The 24,364-nt window shown below is 39.5% G+C and overlaps 1 protein-coding gene across 1 annotated transcript; it reads right to left on the bottom strand.

Annotated features, from left to right (window-relative positions):
• Positions 1-6,369: 6,369 nt before the first annotated feature.
• Positions 6,370-23,220, bottom strand: LOC137195690 (uncharacterized). The gene is made up of 6 exons (XM_067608260.1): positions 21,359-23,220; positions 19,380-20,471; positions 15,993-16,127; positions 11,648-11,827; positions 8,172-8,202; positions 6,370-7,558 (listed from the first exon to the last, which is right to left on the bottom strand). The coding sequence occupies exons 2-6, from the start codon at positions 20,316-20,318 to the stop codon at positions 7,539-7,541; spliced, it is 1,305 nt and encodes a 434-aa protein (XP_067464361.1). The 5' UTR covers positions 20,319-20,471; positions 21,359-23,220; the 3' UTR covers positions 6,370-7,538.
• Positions 23,221-24,364: the final 1,144 nt, after the last annotated feature.

A 24,364-nucleotide genomic window follows, 5' to 3' on the forward strand; every position in this document is an offset into this window, starting at 1 on the left:
AGACAGAAAATAGAAGACCTAAAATGAAGACAAAAAATAAAAGAGTCAAGAAGTCGTTTTCATTTCAAGCTTGAACGCATTCGATTTTCCAGGGGAAGAAGAAGAATGTCTGAGTGGAAACGATTCAGATTTTCCTGCCTGACATTTAAGTTTGATGAGCAGGCTTTACTAAAATACAGTACATACAGTGGAATGAGGAAATAATGCATTTTTTTTATTATTATTTTAGGATCTATATCCTTATGAGAGTCTAAAATGTGTCTCACTGTGTCAATATTTCTGCACCAGCCGTGAAGGAATGCTGCTCTGGTCAATTCCTTCAGGAAAAATGGGCCAGTAGGAAAGTGGGTCAGGAGCTAATGCAGAGTGTATGTTTTCCATACGACAACAACAACAACAACAATTTCCCTTGTCCAGCCTGTGAGGATAAGTCTGTTGACATCGTCTACCTCCTATTCAGGAGACTGGCTCACCTACAGCTGGAGATGGCTATCACTGTGGTCTGCCTGAAGCCGGGGGGACACAAAAGCAAGGTCCCAGCCAAAGGACCAAAGAGGAGAGATGATACAGATGGGAAATAGGGGAAACCAGGGCTGGGATATGGGAAGCAGACGCAGCCTGAGGTATAAAGTATGGAACTGGATGGGGAGGGGGAGACGCTGATCTGAGGCTGGTATTTGGAGACAGACGTGGGGGTTTGAAAGCCGAGCGCGGAGGGCTATGGGGTGCAGACTGTGGTATGGAAGTAGCAGGACCTGGGGCAGGACTACGAGGGGGAACAATAGCTAATGGACACAGAGGAAACTCTACAGGTCATGAGAGTGCAGATCACATGCTGATAAGAGGCCTTGTTGCTGAGTGTCTCATTTTAAAGGCACTTAGGAGCAGTACACATGAAGCGAGGTTTTTAGCTGTTAAAATAAGCATTTTAGCAGGAAAATCCTCAAAGACCAACTTCCTTGCTCAAGCTTTTTCTCCGTGCTAGTATAGGGTTGCGAGACCACACACAAAACACGCAAGTGTGTACCAGCAATACACAAATATGCACTCATACGCATGTGCCGCCAAACGCACATGCCAACACACACAAATACACAAGTAGTAGAGTTTCATGTGCACATTAGAGGTGCTTAAAAGCTGCCAAACATAATGTTATTTTTTGCTACAATCAAACCATCATCCCAATGCTCTCATATACTGATTAACTGAACATGGCACCCATCATCACAAACATTATGAGTGCATGATTATAGTGAAACATTAAGACTGAAGAGTAAATTATTGTACCAAACTGGAGCTCCATATGAGACAGAATCCATGCATGTTTACTTTGTAAGTGCATGGTCTTCCTCATTCATAATTCTAATTGTTATGGCCTTCATTCCTATTGGTTATAATGATACTGTAGCAATCAGAGCTTAGATCTGGGAACGCTGTGACATCGCAACAGCAAAATCGAATCAGGCAACAAACACGAGTGGTCAGACAAATAGTCAAGTTGTAAAAAAAAAGCCAACAGCTTAACCAAACTTATCTAAATGGGGAAAATAAAGCAAATGATAAGATTAGATTAGATTAACCACTTTATTTGGAAATAAAGAAAAGTCAGCATGTCTGTAATCTCAGTTTATAGTTGGTCTGTAAACTGTCATAGATGTTTACAACAGACCGTTTGGGTAATAATATTACTATTCACCTTTGCTTTCTCTTCCAAATAAGTTTATAGCTCACGTTTCATTCAGTTAATAAGTAGAATGATGGTCAAAACTACAAAAGCACGACCAAAGTTATAAACACCTTCAAACTCTTCACCACTGTTCAGCAGTAAAAAGTTGTACAAGGAGACTCAGTTGCTTGTTGGTGGATTAACTCATCTGATCTTAATTGATAATGAATTCATTTGATCATTAGTTTACTTTTAACATATGTGACACTCTTTTTTTTAAAATTTAATGTGCAAATTCAAAATAGGGCAAAGAAACAGATATATGTAAATGTATGGATAGAGTGGCTGCAAGGTTCCTGTTATTCCATGTTTTGTGGCAGTAATTATTCCTCAGCTCTACTATTTGAGGGTTTGAACTTTGATGTAAGTTAGAATAAAGACAAATTAATGTTAGAATTAAGACTAGGGAGAGGGTCATGGTTAGATGGGGGTTCAGGATCGTATAATAATATAGATGAATAGTCAATGTTTGTGTTTTTTTGTGTGTGTGTTAACGCATTTGCAAGTATTGTCACATGTGTGTTCTTAGACATGAAGAAAAGCACAGGATTCATGCAGGAAAAACAGCAGTTACAGTAAAACAAATCAAGATGTCATATAGACATGAAAATGAAACATAAAAAGTCATATTGTGGGTCAAGTTACAGTTTGAACGGTCAGAAGAGACAGCAGAGGGCAGAGAGACAGAGGAAAATGAAAAGGGAGTGGTGAAGAAAGAAACAAAGGGAGAGGCTGGGACTACAGCCAAATCCACTTCCAGACATCTTAAAGCACTGCTGCACACTCCTGCAATATTTACCACACACGCACACACACACACACACACGTGCACACACTCAGGCTCACTTACTAAGCACCGACTTAATAAGGGACCTCCTATCATCACAAACCTCTGCACCATGGTGGGTCTTCACATCACAGCTTCTAACACACGCGCGCACACACACGTTAAGACCACAAGAATCCTCCGTCATTAAGTTACGAAGGTTTATTGCAAGTTAATTGCTGAGCCAACTTATTTTCTGTGTGAGCTATCTTGTGCAAGCAGTAGTGGTTTTCATATATGCACACACACCTGACAGGCTGAACTCTCTGACAAACTGTACGTAAACATTAAAGCACTTTTACACAGGTGTACAACTTTAGAGAGAAAGAAACATTTGGGTTAAATACCACTATGCAATACACATTGCCTGTAAGAAAATGTTTGAGTGTGTCAGAAGTCGTCTGGAGCCATAGATCAGCTGAATCCCTCCAGTCAGACATATTAAAAACATATTACAGACATGCAAGGGACACGCTAAAAGGATTGACGGGCCATAGGTCGAGATTACCCACAGCCTCCCTGAGCGCTTTCCAATAACATGAAAATTCTGATGGATTATATGTTTTTTTTATAATCCTCAACTGCAGTGAAAATGTAGAGAATGTGTGTCAGCGTGTATCTGGTTCAGACCAAGGTCATTTGTAGTTTATCAGCTGCTTTTAAAATAGCAGCGCACATCTAGAATATCTTTAAGTGGTAATTTCAACCAGAGCAGTAGTAGTGTAGTACTGTATACTCATCCAGCTTGTCTGAAAGAAATGCAGAGCAGCTGGGATAAAATTACATTCATATGCTGGATTCAAATTCCAAAGAGCGAAATGTAGGCAAGTGTTCAGCAAGAGAAGCAAATGCATACACCGCTAAGCATTTAGTAGAATCTTGTCTTGTATAGCTTCCTGGCCATGACACAAGTCTTAATATTTGCAATTGTCTTAATTAGTCCATTTTAGTCAAGTCAGTTTTTATATACGTATATAGCCCAATATCACAAAAAACAACATTTTCCTCAGGGGGCTTTACAGTCTCCCCCACTTTGTCTTTCTTCTCTACCACTCCCTCTTTCTCTCTCAACCCAACCGGTCAAGGCAAATAGCCGCCCACCTAGATCCTGGTTCTGCTCAGTGTTTCTTCCCGATAAAGGGGATTTTTTCCTTGCCGCTGTCGCCAAGTGCTTGCTCATGGGGGAATGTTTGGTCTCTGTAAATTAAAGGGTACAGTCTAGACCTGCCCTATGTGAAAAATGCCCTAAGATAACTTCTGTTGTGATTTGGCGATATATAAATAAAACTGACTTGACTTGACTTGACAATCTGTGCAGCTTAAACCATCATCTGTCCTTTACACCATCAGTTTGGATGAGGAAAAACTCCCAAGTATTCTTACTTTTTCACAAACCAAGTGTATACAGGCCAGTTATTTACTAAAGTTTCACAAAATGCAAGAAGACTTCCCCCTAACTATTTGAGATGACATTAGTCCAACAGAATGCGGACACCACAAATTGATAATATGGTTAAGAAAAGATATGTTGGAAAAAATAATGCGAATTCTGATCCATGAAAAGATGAAAGATTCACTTCTATATGTTCGCCAGAAGCACCTGCTGCTTGTAAGTTCAAACTTAGCCTAGCCTAGACAAAGCTAACGTTAGCTTGCTAATATCTGACCTGTTTAGATGAGTAAAACACATGTGGTTGACATATCTGACCTGAAACTTTAAATTTCACAGAAAAATACACTAAACTTCAAATTACAAACATTATGACAGTGACGTTAAATTAAATGACCAAATGACATTGGTTAGCTTAGCATAATTGGATATTTCGCTCTCACTGAATACCACTAATTGGACCTGTCAACTCTCCCGTTTTTCCTGGGTTTCTCCCATATTTTCACCCCCTCTCCTATTGTGCTCCCATTTCCTAATTTCCTCTGTAAATCTCCCATATTTCCCTTTTTTATTTTTACAGTTACACACAGGCATAAATACTGTTTACCCACTTCCCAAATTCTGAAATAGCATTTATGCAAACTTTCATCATTTTACAGCCATTAGTGGCTCAGACTGGCTTTCTACTGCAGTTTCTGTTGTAGCTTCTAGGAGCGCTTGTTTTGTTTTCCATTTGAACATTACATCCTTGTATGAGACACTGTGAGACTGCTGTTACTGTTAACATGGAGTGACCAACAAACCACCGCCCACCTGTGCCACACGGATGTTTAAAACAAACGAACTGTGCTAAAGCTAGCAGGCAGGCGAGCTGTTTTCAGAGTTCAGAGGCTGATATATGACATTAACAGACATGTGCGGCATCAAATATAATAATAATATAATAATAATAATAATGTCAGACAAAAGACAATCAAGTAAGTAACTAGCAAAAACTCAACGCAAGTTTTTTAAAATTGACATTGTGCTGTGCTGTTTTTCCAGTAATGTTAATGTAGCTTGATAGTTTGGATAACTTGGCTGCTCATGCATTCCCACTTTTTGGTGTTTGTCCACAATTACTGTAATTAACACCATACAAATTAAAGTTCTGCTTCATGCTCCATCAGACTTTTAAAAAGAAAGCTTTTCTCATTTTCAGAATGAGTAAAGGAATCAGGAGAAAAGAGACAGAAGTGAGTAATTGCAGGATGTAATGCTGTTGAAAGATAAACGAGGAAGTAAAGAACTGATTCACGAAGGAAGAAGATACAACTGATTCAACATTTAAAGAAAAGTTTAAGGAGGGAAGGGAAACAAATAGAAGAAGCCCAAGCTTTCAGGTGATGGAGAGACATGAACACATTCAAAGCAAGAAAAGCGGTAAGGAACTTACAGCTGTATCTAGATGGTAAATATGTTTAAAAGCACAATATATTATCCAAATGTAAACTAAAGGACATCTTAACAAACAAAAGTTAAAGAACAAGATTGAAACCTGCTATGAAAGGACTTACAGATCTTTTAATACAGGCACTAACACTACACAACAACTCTGTTAGCATGATGTTTTCTGTTAAAAGGTTGTTGACCTCAGTAACTGTACCTTAACGAAACAGGTGAAACACCAGCAAAAAAAAAAAAAAAAAATCTCTGTGTAAATATTTATATACTTGGTAGACTATTTTCCCATTCCTGACAAAAAGCATGTTTGGAAACAACTGTGGCTTTTGCAAGGTGTGTAGGGTGGACTTTAGTGTTGGTCATGGTGGGAAAAATGATATTAACCAGCAGGCTAGGTCTGTTAAACATAAGCGCGCCCAAGAAGCCACAAAGACCAGGCAGTAAAGGGAGAGAGGAAACCTTTTTCATAATGTAAAAATTATGGTCAGCTAGGGTCCCGGAAAATCTCCCTCATTTTCAAAGCCCAATGTTGACAGGTATGCTACTAATGCTAAAGCACACATTTCTCCTGGAATGCAGATAGAAATAAAACAGTCATACCTATTCACAAAGTTATGTTTATTTTATCTTCTGGCCCTTAAAACTGTTATTTTTGGAAGTTATGTTTATCTTCTGATGCTACGGTGACTTCCTGTTTTTGCAGTTGGTTGCCTCTTATTGGATGGCGCTACAGATGTTTCCTAGCAACTGATTTTCACATTACTGAAGTGTAGCTATTATTTACTAAGAACTTAAGAAAGACTTAACACATGAACTTAGTGATGGATTTACAAAGAGCTGGTGTAAACCAGTACAAGACTGATTTTGTCCTCATCAACAATATATACTGTACTATATTGTACTACTATACTGTACCTAACTTTGCTGGTTTGGTAAGCTGATTCAAACCACATCCTTCTTTATAAAAGTGTTGGACAATAGTAACCTAACCAGCAGTTTGCATGAGGACTGAGTGTAAAACCAATGAGACACTTTTTATTTAGGGCACTACAGTTATTTGACAGGTCACATCAGAAACAACCTTATCCTAATCCTTAATTCAACTTTAGAAGAGAGTTAAGATGCAGAAAAATCAGTTTTTGCACATGTGCAGTACGACCGAGGCGAGACAGCACAGGCACCATGGAGGTGAAGATTGAAAGCGATCGAAATACAAACAAACTTCAAATCATGTAAAGCGATTAAGCATCTATATAAAAATACTCCTCTGTTATTGCATATTAATTCTCCAGAAAAAAGAAATGTATTGGACATAAATCCTTTCGTCTTTGCAGGGATTAAATCATTTTCCTTGGTGGCTGGAGGGCAGATTTGATTTAAACCACATACCGTCATGGCACGCATTCCCTCTCTCTCTCACACACACACACACCCATAGACATTCACGAAAACTGTCACACTAAAGAAATACATCACATGTTGAGGATAATTACAGAAATGTAGAACCAAATAAGCAGAAAACACAGGTAACACCAGTCCTGGGAGGAATTCCCTGTTTATCTGGCAGAGTGATAAACAGGGAGAGTGAATGTCAACTATGTGAGCAGAGATATGTCCGTATCATATCCTGTCCTTTTGCAGCTAAGACACAGACCACACAGGCCGACAAACACTGATTGATTAGACAGGGTTTCTGTCAACGTGTTTCCTCGTATCAGAGGAGAAAATCAAGTGAGAAAACAAACCTGAAGCACGACAGCCCAAACAAATGAAACAAATCGACACTCCTCTCTCAGCGCTACCGTGTTTGTAGTGGTTTGAAAGTGTAATGAAATGTTTTTTACTCGAACACACACACTTTCACCCACCCTCGTCGTATGCCGCTGACAGCGTCACCTCTGACCTCCCTGCAGCCTCTGGGGCCTCATTACCCACACTGCACCATCATTGACAGTAATGTGACCCCGGTTGCCACATCGGAGACACTCCATCTCTTACTACATGTACACACACACAGACACACACACACACATATACAGACACATACAAAACACACAAAAATAAACAATCCTGCAGTGCAGCAAATGTGACCCTGTCGCCAAGACATCTCCGTGGGTTGCACTTAACTACAGTCGCCATGACGCCTGTGCATGTCAGTCAAAAGGGACACACTCTGAGGATAAGAGATATGGACAGAGGTCAGAGTTGGACTCATTAATCATCTCCTCTGACTGTTGTATCACAGTCTCTTGGAACTTGAGTCCCAGAGAAAACAGAGAAAAATTTAACACCAAGGGGAAAAATTAAATTAATGTTCCTTTAATTATTAAACTTATTTTGATGTACCTTTTAATATAGTGCATATTTTTAATAAGAAAAACATTGTTTTTGTTCTGGTGAGGAGGTGATAAGCTTATGTGTCTTATCAAACAACAAATTCCACCAAACCAACACTTCAAAGCGCAAAGTGTTTGTGTTTTTTTATATGAGCTTGCCCGAATATCCATGTTTATGCACCTGAATATGCATGTGTTGTGTATGTGTACAGCCAAGACTGTGTGTGTGTGTGTGTGTGTGTGTGTGTGTGTTATAGTAGAAACAGTATATCATTACTTCTGGGTGGTTGAGGTTTGACATACTAGCTGGGAATCCTGTGGGAGACATTCCCAGAAGTCCAGTTTTATCCCAAAGCGGGAATGCAAACAATCCAACAGAATGGATACTGAATGCAGACTGGCTCCCCCCTCACACACACAAACACACTCACACTTTAAGGGTCATCTTACCTGCAGATCCGCTGGTCATCTTTGCCGCAGCCTGACATGAAAAAAAAAGGAGAAGAAATACACAGTGAGTACCAAAACAAAAGTAAGAAAATATACAAACACTTAGTGGACTCATATGAACACTTTCAAGCCCTGGAGAATGTAAACTCAATATCAGCCAAAGGTGATGACTCAGTTTCCCTGATACAAACTCTCCGTGTACAGCAGAAGCAGATACGCTGGGAAAATGACCCAATTTTCAAATCTGGTTCAATCAACAGAGACAGATTTTTTGAGCTACACTATCATATGAAAACCCATCATGCCCTAACAGCTTATTTGTTTGAATTTTAACCTGAGATTCATCGAAATTAAAAGAAAAATCACATTTGAGGGATATGTTGTTTAGTTGGCTGACATCCGCTGATGAATGAGACCGACTCGCCTTCAGGAAAACCACTTGAAATCATAATAAATGATGCAATTAAATTAGAGGAAATTGGCAATGATATTGTGGCCGCATATGTGTGTCTCTGTGCGTGTTTCTGTGTTCCTTTGAGAGTCTGAGAGCTGATTTGGGAAAGAGAGAAGGAGAAAAAGAGGATATGAATTTAATCAAAATAGATGATGATACCTGATGTGAGGTCAAGAGCAACGTGAGGCTTTATGTGTCCTTTTTTTTTCTAATTGTAAAATCCACCAACAACACATGACTGAAATATTCAATTGCTGGAATATTAACACAGGAAATGAAAGTTTGAAGAGAACATTGCACACATACACACTCTTTAAAAAGTCCCTAAATCCACAGGAATTGACAAACTACTGTATAAAATCTGTCAAAGAAGCCGAGATTAATTTCCTTATCAGTGTGTGAAACATTAAGCCAACACAGACACTGTAACAAAACATCTTCAGAGGCTGGGATTTACCAAATGATGCACCTGCAGTTTTGCAGTTACACAGATGTGTCTGAATGATTCCTGTGTGTTTTCTTCAGCCCTGAGGTCATATACTGGAAATGACTAAACAAACAACCTGCCAATTCAAGTTTACAATAAAATACTAATATTTGAATTTCCTATGAAAGCAATGATTTACATTTTGCTTCACATGTTGATCGGTAAGTTTAAGATCTTTTTTTTCAAAATAGCAAGAATGAACCATTAGTCATTCAAATGTATTAAGCATCAAGCTATAAGAATTGGTTTGAATTTATACTGTAGTAGTCAACTATTGGCAACTAGTGCTAAAGTCAGAGGCTCAACAAAAAGTAACTATGAAATAGAAAACAAATTTCAAGTCTTCTGTGTAAATCAATAGTCTGCAGATAAACTCCCCAAGTAATCAGTTCCTGATGGCTTCATAGCTACATTATCTTACGCACATCTCATCTTCACATGCCAGTGAGTGTCTGGGGGTGCACAATAATATCACTGCAGTTTGGTTTCATACTTCAAGTTAGGTGAATTATCCAAAACTACTAACTCCTCCAAATTACAACCTCAAGTCATCCAGTCATTCCAAGTCTCCTCTCAAGTTCAATCTATGATCTGAGGTTCAATCTATGCTCTAAAGTGACTAATATATTGAATTTTCTTCAATAAAACTCTGGTCACATTCTGTCCACATCTATTACAAAAAAAAAAAATCAAGAAAACAATTACAAGTCATAAAAAAAATGAACAAATACCTTTGATACAAAATGTGCTCTAAATTTAGAGAAAAGAAGAACACTGTGAATTTGAGTGAGTGAGTGAGTGTGTGTGTGTGTGTGTGTGTGTGTGTGTGTGTGTGTGTCCATGTCAGTTTGGACAGCTGTACTATATCAGTCACGGTTAGGGGAAAACAAACCCACTCCTTAGCATCAGTCTGATCCCACGGCCCCTGCTGCTCTCTCTACCTACACATCCATACACACTCACACACACTCACACATACACAACTAATAATTCTGACACTTCAGGATCAACTGAAAGGCATGTACCTCTTTGTGCAGAAGCCAACTCCTGTCTATAAGAAAGTGAGATATATCTGGTTGAAAAGTGTTTTACATTTCTAGGTTACATACAGTATAGCTGCTGTTTCAACAGCATTAAAATGACAACGTTTCAACATGTATATAGGACCTGCCGTATATTGAAATATGATCATTTAAAAGCTGTTGATATAATGGGAATCTCTAAAAGAAATATTACATTCTTAACTAAATTTGGTCCTGCAAATCATCAAAAAATGTTTCCTGGGAGTGCACAAAGTGTAGCAAAGACCCTGAGTTTTAGCGTTTTATCAAACTACTATTCACAAAGTCAAGAGCAAACTTATAATATTATATTGAAAAATCCAGTATTATTGTTTTAGAGGTCGACTTTAAAAGATGAATGTATTCTTGATAAATGATGGTAGGTCTCCCTTCACCTGCCTTGACAGTTCTACCTGTTGAGCAGTAAGGTATTTGTGGCAGTTGTTGCCGCAGTGCTGACAGAGAGAAAGATGACCTTGCATACTGCTGAATGGAGCAGAGCTCATCCTTTCACTTTCACCTTATTTACACAACAGCAGGGAACATGCCTACTGGACAGAGGCCCAGAGAGAGGGAGGAGGAGGATGATAAAGGAGGATGATAGAGGAGAGGGAGGAAAAGAGTAAACTGAGGTTTTCAAAAAAAAAATAGTCAGACAAGAAAGAGTTATGGGTAAATATTCCCAATTTATGACAAGAAGACGTAAGAAGCACTGTGCAGAGATTAAAAAAAGGGCATGAGAGGTCAACGTATTTACAAAGAAAGCAGCTATGACAATGTTCAGTGTCAAACATTTTGTTTCAGCACACAAAACAAAAATTCACTGACTGAAATTATACGACGCAAAACAGGTCGAAGCTTTGAGTTTTGTTGCAGAGATGTTATAAATTGAGTTTGCTAGACATTGAAACATCTCCTCAGACGGTTAACTGATCAATTTATATCAATCAGACAAGTCTCTGAAGCTGTCTGCAGGGTCAGCTGCAAAGTGTTAGATGTTGTTTAGCACCAAAACCGCTGTGCACGCTGTTTCTAAAGAGTGAGACATGAGCGAGGAATACTGCAGGTTTGAACTGAATCTGTAATCTGATCAAGCCGAGGTAAATCACAGACACCATATCAGCTTGAGAGTGGTAACCTGATGATATAATCAGAAGGTAAACTCTAGGTCACAGTGGGTTTCTCGTGGGAGAGGATGCAGTAGACTGTAGTCTAGTTGCATTTGTGATTCAATAAAGAATTTGGGACAGAGAGTTAATTTTGTGGCGCAATTTCCTCCCTGTATCTGTCCAAATAACCTTCAATCAGCTTGTCATATGTGTAGTCAATGATTAGCAGGCAGTAATCGGAAACACTCACTGTGCTTACTCATTTTTGAATGTGACAATCATTGCAAAGTCAGTCCAAACATGTAACCACACAATTTGTTAACATAAAGCTCACTGTCAGTCGCTCCCAACACAGTCTGACTCACCCTTGCCCGTCGAGCATGGAGATGTGTAGGGGACGACAGGGACGAGCGGGTCAGCGGTCTGCTGCGGGTCAAAGGGCGCGAGCGGCGCCTGGTCAGTGGCTCAGGTTTGTCTGGAGATCTGGAGGGTCCCTGATCCTGACTCAGGGCTCGGCTCACCTTCCTGCACGTAGCTGGAGAACCCTGGAAGGACAGAGAAAAAGAAGTCAGATGAGGCACAGGAGGTGGCCTTCACTCTTGGCCTTTGAGACAGCAGTTGACAAAAACAACATGCGCCACTGAGTTGCCGTTCTGGAGCCTTCAATTGTATCACACGATCTTCCCCAGTTGTCATAAAATACAGATCTTTTTTTTTCTTTTCTGAGCACTTGAAGGACTTCTCAGCTGTGTTGGCTTAAAAGTTGAGATTTCATCCTTGATCTTGGAAACTGTAATTGACACAGACATTCTTATCACAAGGTCCATTCAGTAACTTTTAAGCCAACATGCACGAGAAATCCTTAAAGTGCTCAGAAAAAAAATGGAAATTTGCATTTTTCTCTGTCTGCTTAGGAAGGTCATGTGATACAATCAAAAGCTGCAGAACAGCTGCTGAGTTAACTTTGTGCTGAAGTTGTTCTTGTCAGCTTTAAAGCTAATGTTTGTTTCAAGTTAAGAGTAAGAGAAGTCAGCCAAAAGGCAAATTCTTGCCTTAGATTTAAAATAAGATGTATTTCTTTAACACATCTGCTCTTTGACGGTGCCACATCCAACATCAGTTTATAATCAATTCAATTGTTATACATTATTTGTAAAAATATCATTATGGCCAAGATGCTTGGTAGCCAATCATACCAGCATGTATTGTTACTGCTATAGGGTTTCTCAAAATGATGGCATATTCACAGATATATTCTTTTTCTTATCTCTGGCTTCACCAAAGACTATATACATTTTTTAAATTTGTTTTGTCACATGTTTTTTTTTGTCTGCCAACTATAAGAACATCACTCTCTTTCTGTTTTTTAACCACAATACTGTCAAGAAGATTAACATACAATTTAAACTGCTGCCCATTCTTCTCATTTATTGTCTTGTCTGCATAAATTAATTGCAGTAATGTCTCAAAATTAATGGGGTTTTTTTATGCTAAACTTCAACACATACAGTATCTCCTTTAATATCAATCTCTGTGTAGCTCTGTCTCCTCTAGTCTCTTACCCCAGTCCCTGTCTTCATGTCACCGTCTCTTCAGCAGCTCTCTGTATCTCTGTTTGGTTTCTGTGGAGTATTTAGTGGAGCTGGTGTTGGTGTGGAGTGATTGAAGATATAAGACACTGCTGATGATGTGTCTGCCCTTCTCTCATTCAGAAAAATCCCCCCCGTTATCTAGTTCATCCTCGTTCCCTCTGTATCTCCGCTCACTGACAACACTGGAAAGTCCACCCCTGCTTGACCTCATGACTCAACTACTGTGGCCTACGCACTTTAGTTGTAAAGACCCGCTGCTGTGCTTCCCGCTCTCAGCGCCGAGCTGATAACATGGATGTGCGTTTGTGTGTGTGTGTGTGTGTGTGTATGACTGAAAGTGAAGGGGGAATGACATTTTTTTTTTTCCATAAACAGTACGCTGGTTTTTTTCCTCCCAAGTATCCAATCCACAAATGCATGTGTCCCTTCATCAGAACATACAAAGCCTTCCTGTGTAGAAAATTCCCTTCATGACCCCATAAAGCATTTCGATCATGGAGATGGTATGACGCTGTTACTAATTACAGTTAGATAACATCACCAAGGACACCGTGTCCCCAAAACAAGTACAGTTCAAAATGAAAGTCAGTGAATTTCCAATCTAAATTTACAATTTTGGCGTGACTGTATTTCCAAATTTGTCATTCATCAGAAAAGAAGACAAGAATCTACAGACGTGCAGGCGGCTCTGTGAGGCTGTACTTAGGCACTGAGATGCTTTGAGCTAAATGCTAATGTAAACATGCTAACATGCTCGCTTACTGTGTATCTTGGTTTAGCATGTTAGCATGCTAACATTTACCTGCACTACACATGAAGTACAGCTGAAGCTGATGGGAATGTCATTAGTTTAGCAGGTATTTGATCATAGAGTTGGACAGATGTTGACCTGATGATGGCACCAAGTAAGAAATAAAAGGAATAACCAAAGTGTTTACAATTCATCCTGTGGGGAACATGAATATCTGTACCAAATTTCATCCATACTAAACCACAAATGTCAACCTTATGGTAGCACTAGAGGAAAGGTCAGGGGTCACCAATGTAATGTGGATACATCCTCTGTGGAACATGAATGTCTGTACACAGTTACATGTCAATCCATCCAATAGTTGTTGAGATATCTCACTGACTTGACAAAAAGTTCATTGTTAGAGCAGCAGAATATGAAAAGAAAGTGCAATATTTTCTATGTCTTGAGGGTTTTTAAGAAGAAGGGGTAGGGGGTAAATTCAATTTTTAATTCAAACAAATATTAATTCATTATCACTCTGCCGTGCACCCAAACTTTGTCTATTGTTACTGCCCAAACACAAAATAATCAGTCATTCGTTACAGTTTTGGACTGTCAGTTAATCTTTATGACCCTATAAATATTTGACATTTTTAGGGTAAACAGGCTCTCTGCTCATCTCTTCTTCCACTATAAAGCAGGCAGAACTTAACTTTTTTAATTATTTGATTTAATTGATCATTATATAGTGTTGAATTGTGGATTTTACCTCGATGGGTTGCTGTGAAAAACCCACCCTCACTGCAAATGAAATTTCCCGTAGTGTTATATAAAAATAGTTGACAGAGAATGTGATACACGAAGCTAAAAATGTCTGTTTTACTGCTGTTTTCCTGGCTTGCCAGACAGTTTGATTAAGATTAGCTTGATTAAATACAGCCTTTTTATAAGAATTCTTAAAGTTCTGTGCTGTTGGTTTAAGAGCTATTTGAGGTTACCAGATTTGCACTTGGTGAGCGTAATGAGGCAGCTGGAATGCCCTGTGAGAGGAAAGCAGAGGAGCACAGTACAGGAGCCATCCACCAACTGTGAACTTCTTCCAGAAATGATGTTAAATGAACCAATAAAATAACAGTAAACTGGTATGACCTCAGCACTTACTATCTGTGGTTTTCTGGGGGATTAATGCTGCCTCCAGCTGGATGCCAGACGAGTCACAACCCACCTGATTTATAAAAAGGCTTTAATGGTGGAAAACAACAGGCTTGGAAACCATTCAAACTATTATTCCTAATTAATCTACCCCATATTAAACAGAGGGAAAGACTGCAAGCCTGGCAACCCGCAAACCCAGAGTAGGGATGCTGTCTAACATGATCACTTAATGGTAGGTTTTGCTTGTGTGTGTGTGTGTGTGTGTGTGTGTGTGCGTGCGTGTGTTGCCACAAATGGTATGATGTAAAATATTGCTAAAGTTATGAGCTTTGTCTTAAAAAAAAAAAGAACAATATATTACTGAAAGTAACAAGAATTTGGTACAATTTCACTGCAGTCTAATCAAAACAACATGCCATCCATTTTTAATTTTACTTCACAGTCGATGCAATCCATTTATGAGATCTATAGTAAATACTGAAGGTACCCTCTTCTAAGGTTATTATTTATGACAAAGCAAGTTCTCCACTCAAAAAATAGTAATACTTTTGTGTCCTTAATTTGAATTCATTAAAGAAAAGATCTACAAGTGTGTAAGTCGATATCTGAACTGAGTGTGGATTGAAAATAAGATGCAAAGTTGTAATATCATATTTTCACACATTTAAATCTACTTCTCACATGTATCACTGTGTCCTCTCATTTCTCCTCTTGAAGTGTGACAACAGGACAATTAGTGAACTTTGTAATGTCAGTCAGGGAAGACAATAAAAATCTTTGTGGTTTTCCCAATTTTTGGTGATAAAAAGAATATAATTTTCATATTAAAGACATTGTTTTATATAGCTATTATTTCCCATTGAGGTATGATTTATCACATTTAAGTAATTATCATCAACTATTTGTATTGATTAGTTAGAAATTTGATGCATCTCTTGTCTTGAACTGAATCTTTCTTCAGGCTCCATTCAAAACAGTCAATTTGATATTGTCTTCTTTTCAGCGAATGATTCATACTTTGAAGAACATTACGTGGAACATCTGCATAAAATTACATCCTGAATAAGTCTGAAATTCTATATTCAGCAAGCGGTATGGTCTTTTTATATTTTGTTCATTTAGGTGTTTTTTTTCATGTCCTTTAGTCCTACTAAAGCGCTTTGGGTCAATCCAGTTTAAGGCACCATGAAATACATCAGACTTGACTTGATTTAACTGTCCCTGACTTACCATCGTGCTCTGTTGCTCCTGGTCAGCTTTGGTCACGTCTGAGTGAGAGGGGTTAGCGCTTTGGACTTCCTGGATCTCGTCTTGGAGCTGATCCAACTTTTTCATCAGCAGGGTCATGGAGTCACACGCAGCAGCCTGAACATACGGGTCAAAAGATACACATGCAGGTAAATATGGCTCAAGGGCAAACTCTGGGGTTAACCTTGCACTCAGGCCTTTCATTTATGCTGGTCTCAGAGAAGTCTGCTGAACCTAACCCCACACACATACACACACACACACACCTCTTCCTCATCCACCTTCATTGCCTCCAGGCTCTTTGCTGATGAACAGCTTTTTCAGCCTGGCCAGGGGAACACAGTGTACCCCCACACTATGGAGCAGGTGACACCTTCTCAATGAGATTATTGTAAAGCAGCAAAGACAGAAGCCTTTCATAGAAGAGAAAAACTAAGGCCAAAGATAAAGATAGCTGCCAGTGAAGAATAAGCTGCATTTACAACATATAAAAACAGCAATGTACGTTATGTAAATGTGTTGTCCATTTCATAAAGCTCAGTTATGCACATACTTAAACCCCTCGCTTTCCCTCTCTTTCCCTCTCCACCCATTGGTCATGGACTCTGACTGAGACACTTGTTCGCTGGCCCTTCCAGGAAATGAACAAACTGCTTTGTTTCTTGGCTCCGCTGCCAATCCCAGAGTCCCAGAGGCTGATAGCAGCACATAGGGCCCCTTTGAGGAGCTTGAAGTCCAAAAACAGCCCCCTCACTCACACACATGCATGCATACACACATGCTTGTGCCTCACCCACTCAACCCACCCGCTCACGCACACAAACACACCCTTCTGTCCACTCCCATTCCTAAACCCATCATGTTGACCAGTTTAAAAAATATCTGCAGTAACGGCTTGGCAGTAAAGCCATTTCCTGTGTGTTATGGCCCCCACATCTCCAGATTCCTACACACAGGGACACAGAGGGCTGTCTATGTGCAACCAGGGTGCTATTTTTACCCTCACTATGGGGGACAGACGCGGGGCGAGGGTAGAGCACTGGGAGTGGAAGGCTTTTCAGTGGCATGAGTGACTGAAAACATGAACATACGCGCACACGCACACACAGAGTGGCCCAGAGTGGAAATGTGCTAATGTGAACGCAAATGCACACCATACACATACACGCAGACACACTCACTTTCACAGCAGAGTGCTCTCAAAGTTCATGAAATATTAATAGGCGTCCCTCTAACTATTTACAGAGGATGAAGCTTTTAATGCATCACAGTATGTCTGCTACAAGACCCCATTTCATTATTTGAACTGTCTTGGGAAGGCTAAGACACCTATTACTGTCTCAGTATGAATAGCTAAAGAAGTGTATACTTGGATCTATACAGTATGTAGGCTCTGCTTCTTTGAGGTGAAAGGTATTTGAAGTGCATGTAACAGTATTATGTTGTCACTGCAGCTAAATAAATACATGGACAACTGCTTCTAGGATCACAACAATCTACTGGATTTAAACCTGTAAATCTCCATTGGTGTTGTCTATTCTGATGCAGCGGACGTATGCTATAATTTGAAATTTGATATAGTAAGCAGCAGTTTCTTCACTTCTGATCCCGTTCCTGCTATTAAGTTTAGTACACCAGTTTAAATTACAGTAATTCATAAAGTGAAGTGACTAACTGGTAAATCTTTACGATCAAGTCTCACCTCAATTTTTAAAACAGATCTTTATTGTCTACTCAAGAAAGAAAAAAAATAAAATTTCAACTTAGGCAGACAAACTCTGCGTGGTTGGAACATGACATAATGTGCCATAGACCAGTGATCAACGCACCGACCAAACTGGGAAATAATAGAAAAACTGTCTTAAGACCAAACTCAAGACTCATTCCACTTTAACATTTTAAAGTGCATTTTGATAGCTTGTTTTTTACTTTAATTTCCTCAAATTATTTCATTTGGCAAAGTTGTTACCCATATTACGGAGTGTGACGAAACTGCCTGAGCCAAGATATTCCAAGAATGTGGAACCACAATGGGGCCTCTTTGACTCAACAGGTATTCAAATGAGTGTTGGCCTGTCAATAAGTGACTTTAAAAGTTACTTGGTCAAACGCTGAGAACGCCATCACAAAAGGAGCACGGGGAGAAGAAATCCTTTCATTTCTGGCCAACGGTGGAGAACAGTGTGCAGTGTGCCAGAGGACTGTTATGGGAACGTGCCTGTGACTGAGGGCCGCTCTGACAGGTGTGAGAACGCGGTCAGGGGCACGTTCACACTAATGGACGTCTACTGGCACAGAAGCATGCTGGGAGCTGGAGATGCCAGCACGGGCCAGGGGAAAAATGAGAAGAATTTATGATTGAAGGTATACCTGCCAAACTAATCCTTTTTCGGATTCCCCTTTTTTAAACACATAAACACACTGTTTTCTTTTTTTCCAAAAACTCAAATACCAAAGAATTTAAATGATTGTGAACGCATTTATCACCAGTAGAATACGTAGAAAAGCAGATAGTATGGGCACTCTAGATTTCAGCTTTTGTATTTTTATCTGACTAACAGACATTTTCGCCTTTATTGATAGTCGGCAGTAGAGACAGACAGGACACGTGGAGAAAAAAGGAGAGGAGGACGACATGCTACAGTTGGAATCAAACCTTGCTACTACTGTACAGTACATGCACGCATTTTTGCATCTATGCATCTTTGACCACCAGGATGCTCTAATAGGCAAAATATCCATGTTTGGTTAGTTTAACAAAGTTGTATGAACTGTGATCTAGTGTACAAAGAGCTATCGTGACCCCTGGCCTGAACCCATACAGGAATGGGTCTGCACACAGCTACTGAAACATACTTTACATGTTCCTAGATGGTACTGAAGTATTCAGAAATTCACAAGAATTCACATTTACAATATTTAAAATCTTTTAAAAACACCCATGAACCTCAATTGAAAAAAAATACTTCAAGCAACTAAAGGACAATCAGCATTTACTGTGAGAACAATTTGACATTGCTGCCCTCTAGTGGTGCAAGTAGGTTTTACTGTTAAAAAAATAGGCCTTTTTCATAGGAGACATTTTGACATATAGTGGGAAATGCACAGGTGTAAATAATAACATCAGTTACACTGGCTCACTGTCAAACTGTCATATCTGGGACACTTGAATAAAATTGAGCCATCTTTAATGTTATTAGTAGTTCATGTGCTTCCAGTCAAATGTTTAATGTGAAGAAGATCTATTTGCAGTGTAATGTAACACAGGCATGCAGCTACTGAACTGCTTTCTTCTACACAGTGAATAAGGCTGGAGAAACCTGTGTCTCTGGCCTTGTTATCACTCTACTCCTGCCTTGTTTTTCTTACCTGTTTTCCATTGTTCTGTGGTGTATCCTCTTCCTCCTGGCTACCTGTGAACTCAGGTTTGCCCCTGTTGGTGGGCTTTTGCCAGCCAGAAGTGCTGTTAGGCTGGGCATCCTGTCTCTTCCTCAAGCACTTCCTGTTCCTGCTCAAGTTTCTACGGCGACGACTGACCAGGAATTCCTTATATTGTAAGGCCTCCGAAAAATCGTCGTCGTCTTCCTCATCGTCGTCACCCTCTCCCGCTTCGTTGGTGGATGAAGAAGACTCCCCGCCGTCAGAGCTCTCAATGGGGAAGATCACCTGGTTGTCAGCACTACAGTCATGATCACAGAATACAATGGCGCTCGGCTTGTGCTTTATTATTCTTAGCAGATCCAGTGAACAGTCCTCTGGTGCACTCACAGATGGTGACAGATGGTTACCACAACTGTTATCCAGGCCTGGTGAAAAGGCAGAAAGAAATTCCTCAGGAGAGGAGGCCTCTGAGGGGCTTCCTTCTTTCTGCTGAGGTAACGTAGCTTCACAATGTTTCAATTTTTCTGCCTCCATCTGAGAGTTAATATGAACAGCTGCTCTACAATCCAGGCTTGACACCTCCCTATCTCCACCTGTTCCAGGAGCCGTGTCTGAACTGCAGCTGCAATCACAGTGTCCATTCTGCTTTGAGTCAGGCTTAGTTAGATCACAGGGGGAGCTGTTGGCCATCTGCAGCTCCTTCCCTGTAAAGCTTTGAACATGACTGGCCATGGAATCCGGAGTACAGTGCAGCAGAGGAGCAGGTTCAGACATGGTTTTCAGTTTGTTGTTGGAGGTTTGAGTCAGAAGGGGAACTTGACCTTGGAGGTCACCCACAGCCTCAGGGTAAGTATGCCTGTAAGGCTGCTGCTGAACAGGCAAGGTAGCTACTGGACCCTCATGCATCACCAGGGAACCAGTCCTCATCTGTTAAGTCTTTTCTAGTTTGGAAAGCAAAGTGCTGGCTCATAAACAGAGCCTGATGAATTGACAGTTCAGGTAAAGCCACTAAAATGAAGCTGCAACTGGATATTTACAGCTGGGCTCACATTTGAATGTCCTGGCACATTTCTTTGACACCTGCCGAAGAGAGAAAGAGAGAAAAACATTTTGGGCAAATTCATTCATGTTTACACATGTGCACACTATAAAGAATATGCATGCATAATACAGTATCATATATCTCTGTAAATGAATATATCTGTCTAGATTCAAGTCTGGATTTGCTTATGGACTTAAGCGTAATGTTTAAGACTGATGATACTGCTGCTGAGACAGGTCCATTCTCTCAAGGCCAATCAGTCATTTTTCTCTCTAAACATGTTATAGTTTAAAATTTTAATTCAGGATTTAAATTCTACTGGTAACACTTCCAAAATACTATAAGCTTTAAGATTTTAAAAAAAGATGCCAAATGTGATGACATCATTTTAAATAGCAGAAAACATCCAAATGTGTGGATATGTGGAACCCTACAGCGCACCACTCTGGAGCTGTCAGATTTTTTTTTTTGTGACAAATGTATTTTGCTCAAACACTTGTTTTTTCCTGGTGGATATTTTTGGCTGCAGCCAACACACCCTTTCCTTGCCTGGCATGTTTTCTTTGTCTTTTAAACAGGCAGTGGTGGGTCCTTTAAAAAAAATTGGTTAGAATACTGAAAATTCTATTATAAACAAAGCCAGTGTATATATGTAAATACACAAATCCTTTCCAACAAGAGTTTCATTCATCACTACACACTTGCAAACAAAGAGCTATTTGTTCCCACTTTTGTGTGGGCAATGTGTCAACTGCTCTATGAAAAAAAACACTACAGTACAGTATCTTAATAACTTTGGAATTAATCCCAGTAAATTCTCAATAATTAGCATAGAGAAGCATTTGTAACTTTGACCTGTTTCGTGAGTAAAACGTTTTAGTAACTAAAGGATGCTCTAAAGAAAAGCAGTAAGATTTCAACATACCAGATGTTTTTGTACAGAAGTTGTGTCATCCAAGAACACATCCGACGGCAGTCTGAGAAGTATCCAGCAAAGGCAACTCGGTGCTTATACTGTACGCTGCATGACGCCGATAATACAGAAAGAGTGAGTTTACTTCTGAAAAGACATGAAATGCTGTGAGGGGAGGAGAGAAGAAGAAAGGGCTGAGGAATGCTTTTTTTCCCTCCTACATTACCTCAGCAAGAAGACAGGGAGCTCCACAGGCAGGTGTTTGAGCTATTTGTACAAGTGTGTAAGTGTATGTGCATGTGTGTGTGTGTGTGTGTGTGTAGAAAGAGATCGAGTATGTGTGGAGTGTGCATGTGAATGCAAGCACGTCCAAGGGAGAAAAAAAAAAATCATGCAAAAATAGCAAAGGAAATAAAAAGTTATTTTGCAGAAATGATCAAACTGATTAAATAGCTGCACGTACAGTCAGATGTACGTGCAGACTTTGATTAAAGGGCTTGGGGTCTGTGGCGCTCCTTTCTCCCTCCCCATTCCTCCTTTTCACTCACTGCTGTATAATATGGCCCAAGGCAAAGGATTTTTCACCTGAAAAGTACATTCCTCGACAACACATGAGGTAATGCTTTAAACATGTTCTTATCCTCTCCAAATCTCTCAGTTCATATTCTTTTTGTAACTAAAGCAAAGCCGCTGTGAGCCTTAATCAACAAGGAAGGACTTATGGTCCTTACAAAACTGTCGATGGACTGTGGAATTCCACACATTTGCCAGCAAACATTGAATTTCATGTTTTGGGAGGGAATGTCTTTGGTCAGGAGGGAAGACCTTGAGGATGTGATTTTGCCTGTTGAGGCCTGTTTGTCCCTCGAGGTCTTGGGGAGAAAAGATCTGGTCAAGGTGGAGGCTTCTCTTTGGAGTCAAGAGTGAAGTTGTGCTGATTATGCTTTCTGTTTCAACACCCACAGACACAGTAAAACTTGTTTTTTTGAGTGTTATTTAACTATCCAGAAAGCTTCAGAAGTGTAAAGATACTGGCTGTGATTCATCCAAATACAAATCAAAGGAGATCAACTCTTTTTTTGCAGAGGTCTAAGTAGTTTTTTTTAAAACTCAGCAAAATTACATCTGTCCAAAAATATATATATTTTAGCATTTACCTTGTTGTGAACTGTTATCTTCTGCTTGGAGATGGACAGCTGATCATTTTCCCAATTAGGTCTGTGTTTTATCAAGTTTCTCAAATGTAAAAACCACAAACCAGATTAAGTTGTGTGTATTAGGGTGAAGTGACCCTTTATAATGCCTTTCCTCCCCAAAATATGACATACTATTAAAAATATCGTACAGAATTATACTAGTTGAACTGTCGTAAGGTTAATAAAACACACTCATTCACAAGAATCGAACCGATACTTATGAATGAACTAAATTTTTATAAAAGTTGCCTGAGGGAACTCGATAACCCCGACCTGCCCCAGATGTTACACAGTGCGACATTGCGGCTGTGATGATGGATGCACATTAATTTAACTCAAACATGCATTTAAATACAAGCTACGCCAACCTGCTGAGACTCGCTCCTCCATATATAACATTCCTGTCATGGAGAGGTGTAGTTACCTGGGTCAGGTTGAAGAAAAGCGGGGCAAAGAAAAAGAAAAAAAAGGCGAGACAAAGACACAATATAACAACATGGGAAAAGAAAGAGGAATATAATAATGACCTATCACAGTGTCTTTTTTAAACTCCACAGTCAAGAGGGAGTACCACTGAGAGAAAAGCACATGAAATGTATATAAAGACTAGCTGCAGATATACTTCAACACTATGTAAGCTGTATTATCTTGACAGTGTGTACTGTACAGTAGATAATATGTGAAATATGAAAGACAGCAAAACCTAATTTTGACAACAAACATTCACATGCATATAGAATCAGATAAGCAAAGAAAAGTGCCCTTTCCAACCTGAATTACAGCAAACATGGTATTAAAATTCTGCACTGTCTCATCTGGTGGTGAAGGAAATATTCAATGACTGAACCAGATGTTTGTATATGAGCCTGAATTGATTATTTCCAACATCATTGTTTTGTTTTTTTAACTACAGAATGTTGATAAGAAGGTGATCATAGTATAAGATCATCTAATTGGAACTCCTTAACAAAAAGCAACAAATTAAGAAAAAAAGACTAAAATATATGCTATTAATAATCACAAGATGAGCCTCACCAAAACCCACAAGCCAGCTCGCACCATCTTGATTGTTCCGGCATGACACCGTGGTGACATTGTGATATTTAGTTTTTGTTGCATGGGATTAACTGTCTCACATTCCTTGGTGGTATCAGACTGTTTAAGTGTAAACACCTACATATCTGCTGCAACACAGAATAGATGCAATCCTTCCTCTACTGTCCTTACATATGGTTATCCTCTTAGGGGGCCCCAGGGAGCTGCTGGGTTCCTATAAACTCCCTCGCCGCCCCCGGCTTTCTCCCAACAACACAAATGTCTTGTCCACAGCTGTCCTGTGCTGTATTTTTTTGAGATAAGCACAAATCCTTACTTATACCTGGACAAAACAACATAGGTCGTGCAAGATTAACTCTATAGGTCATCCTTTGTGGACTGCTGGAGGAGACAAATTCAATAATTAAGATGTTGAACAGAACAATTGAGGTCCTTTGTACTTGCTGCAGTGAAGCTTTTCAGTGACGTTAAGTGCTTTATGATTATTTATTACTGCTGCCTGTTAGGCTGTTAGGTCTTTTTTTACTCTTTGTTTGCTCTGTGGAGTTTTTATTGCCTTGTTTTTGGTCAAACACATTAGTCATCCATGTGTCCGGTGCTGCTTGTCTTTGTTTTATGTTTTTTTTTCCTCTTGTATGTGTTGGCTCTATCTATCTATCTATCTATCTATCTATCTATCTATCTATCTATCTATCTATCTTTCTATCTATCAATATGAAGCTGATAGCTCCACGGTATCCAGCTACTGTGTGTCCCTTCAACATTA

The sequence above is a fragment of the Thunnus thynnus genome, chromosome 13 (assembly GCF_963924715.1).
Source record: "Thunnus thynnus chromosome 13, fThuThy2.1, whole genome shotgun sequence".
Classification (NCBI taxonomy): Eukaryota; Metazoa; Chordata; class Actinopteri; order Scombriformes; family Scombridae; genus Thunnus; species Thunnus thynnus.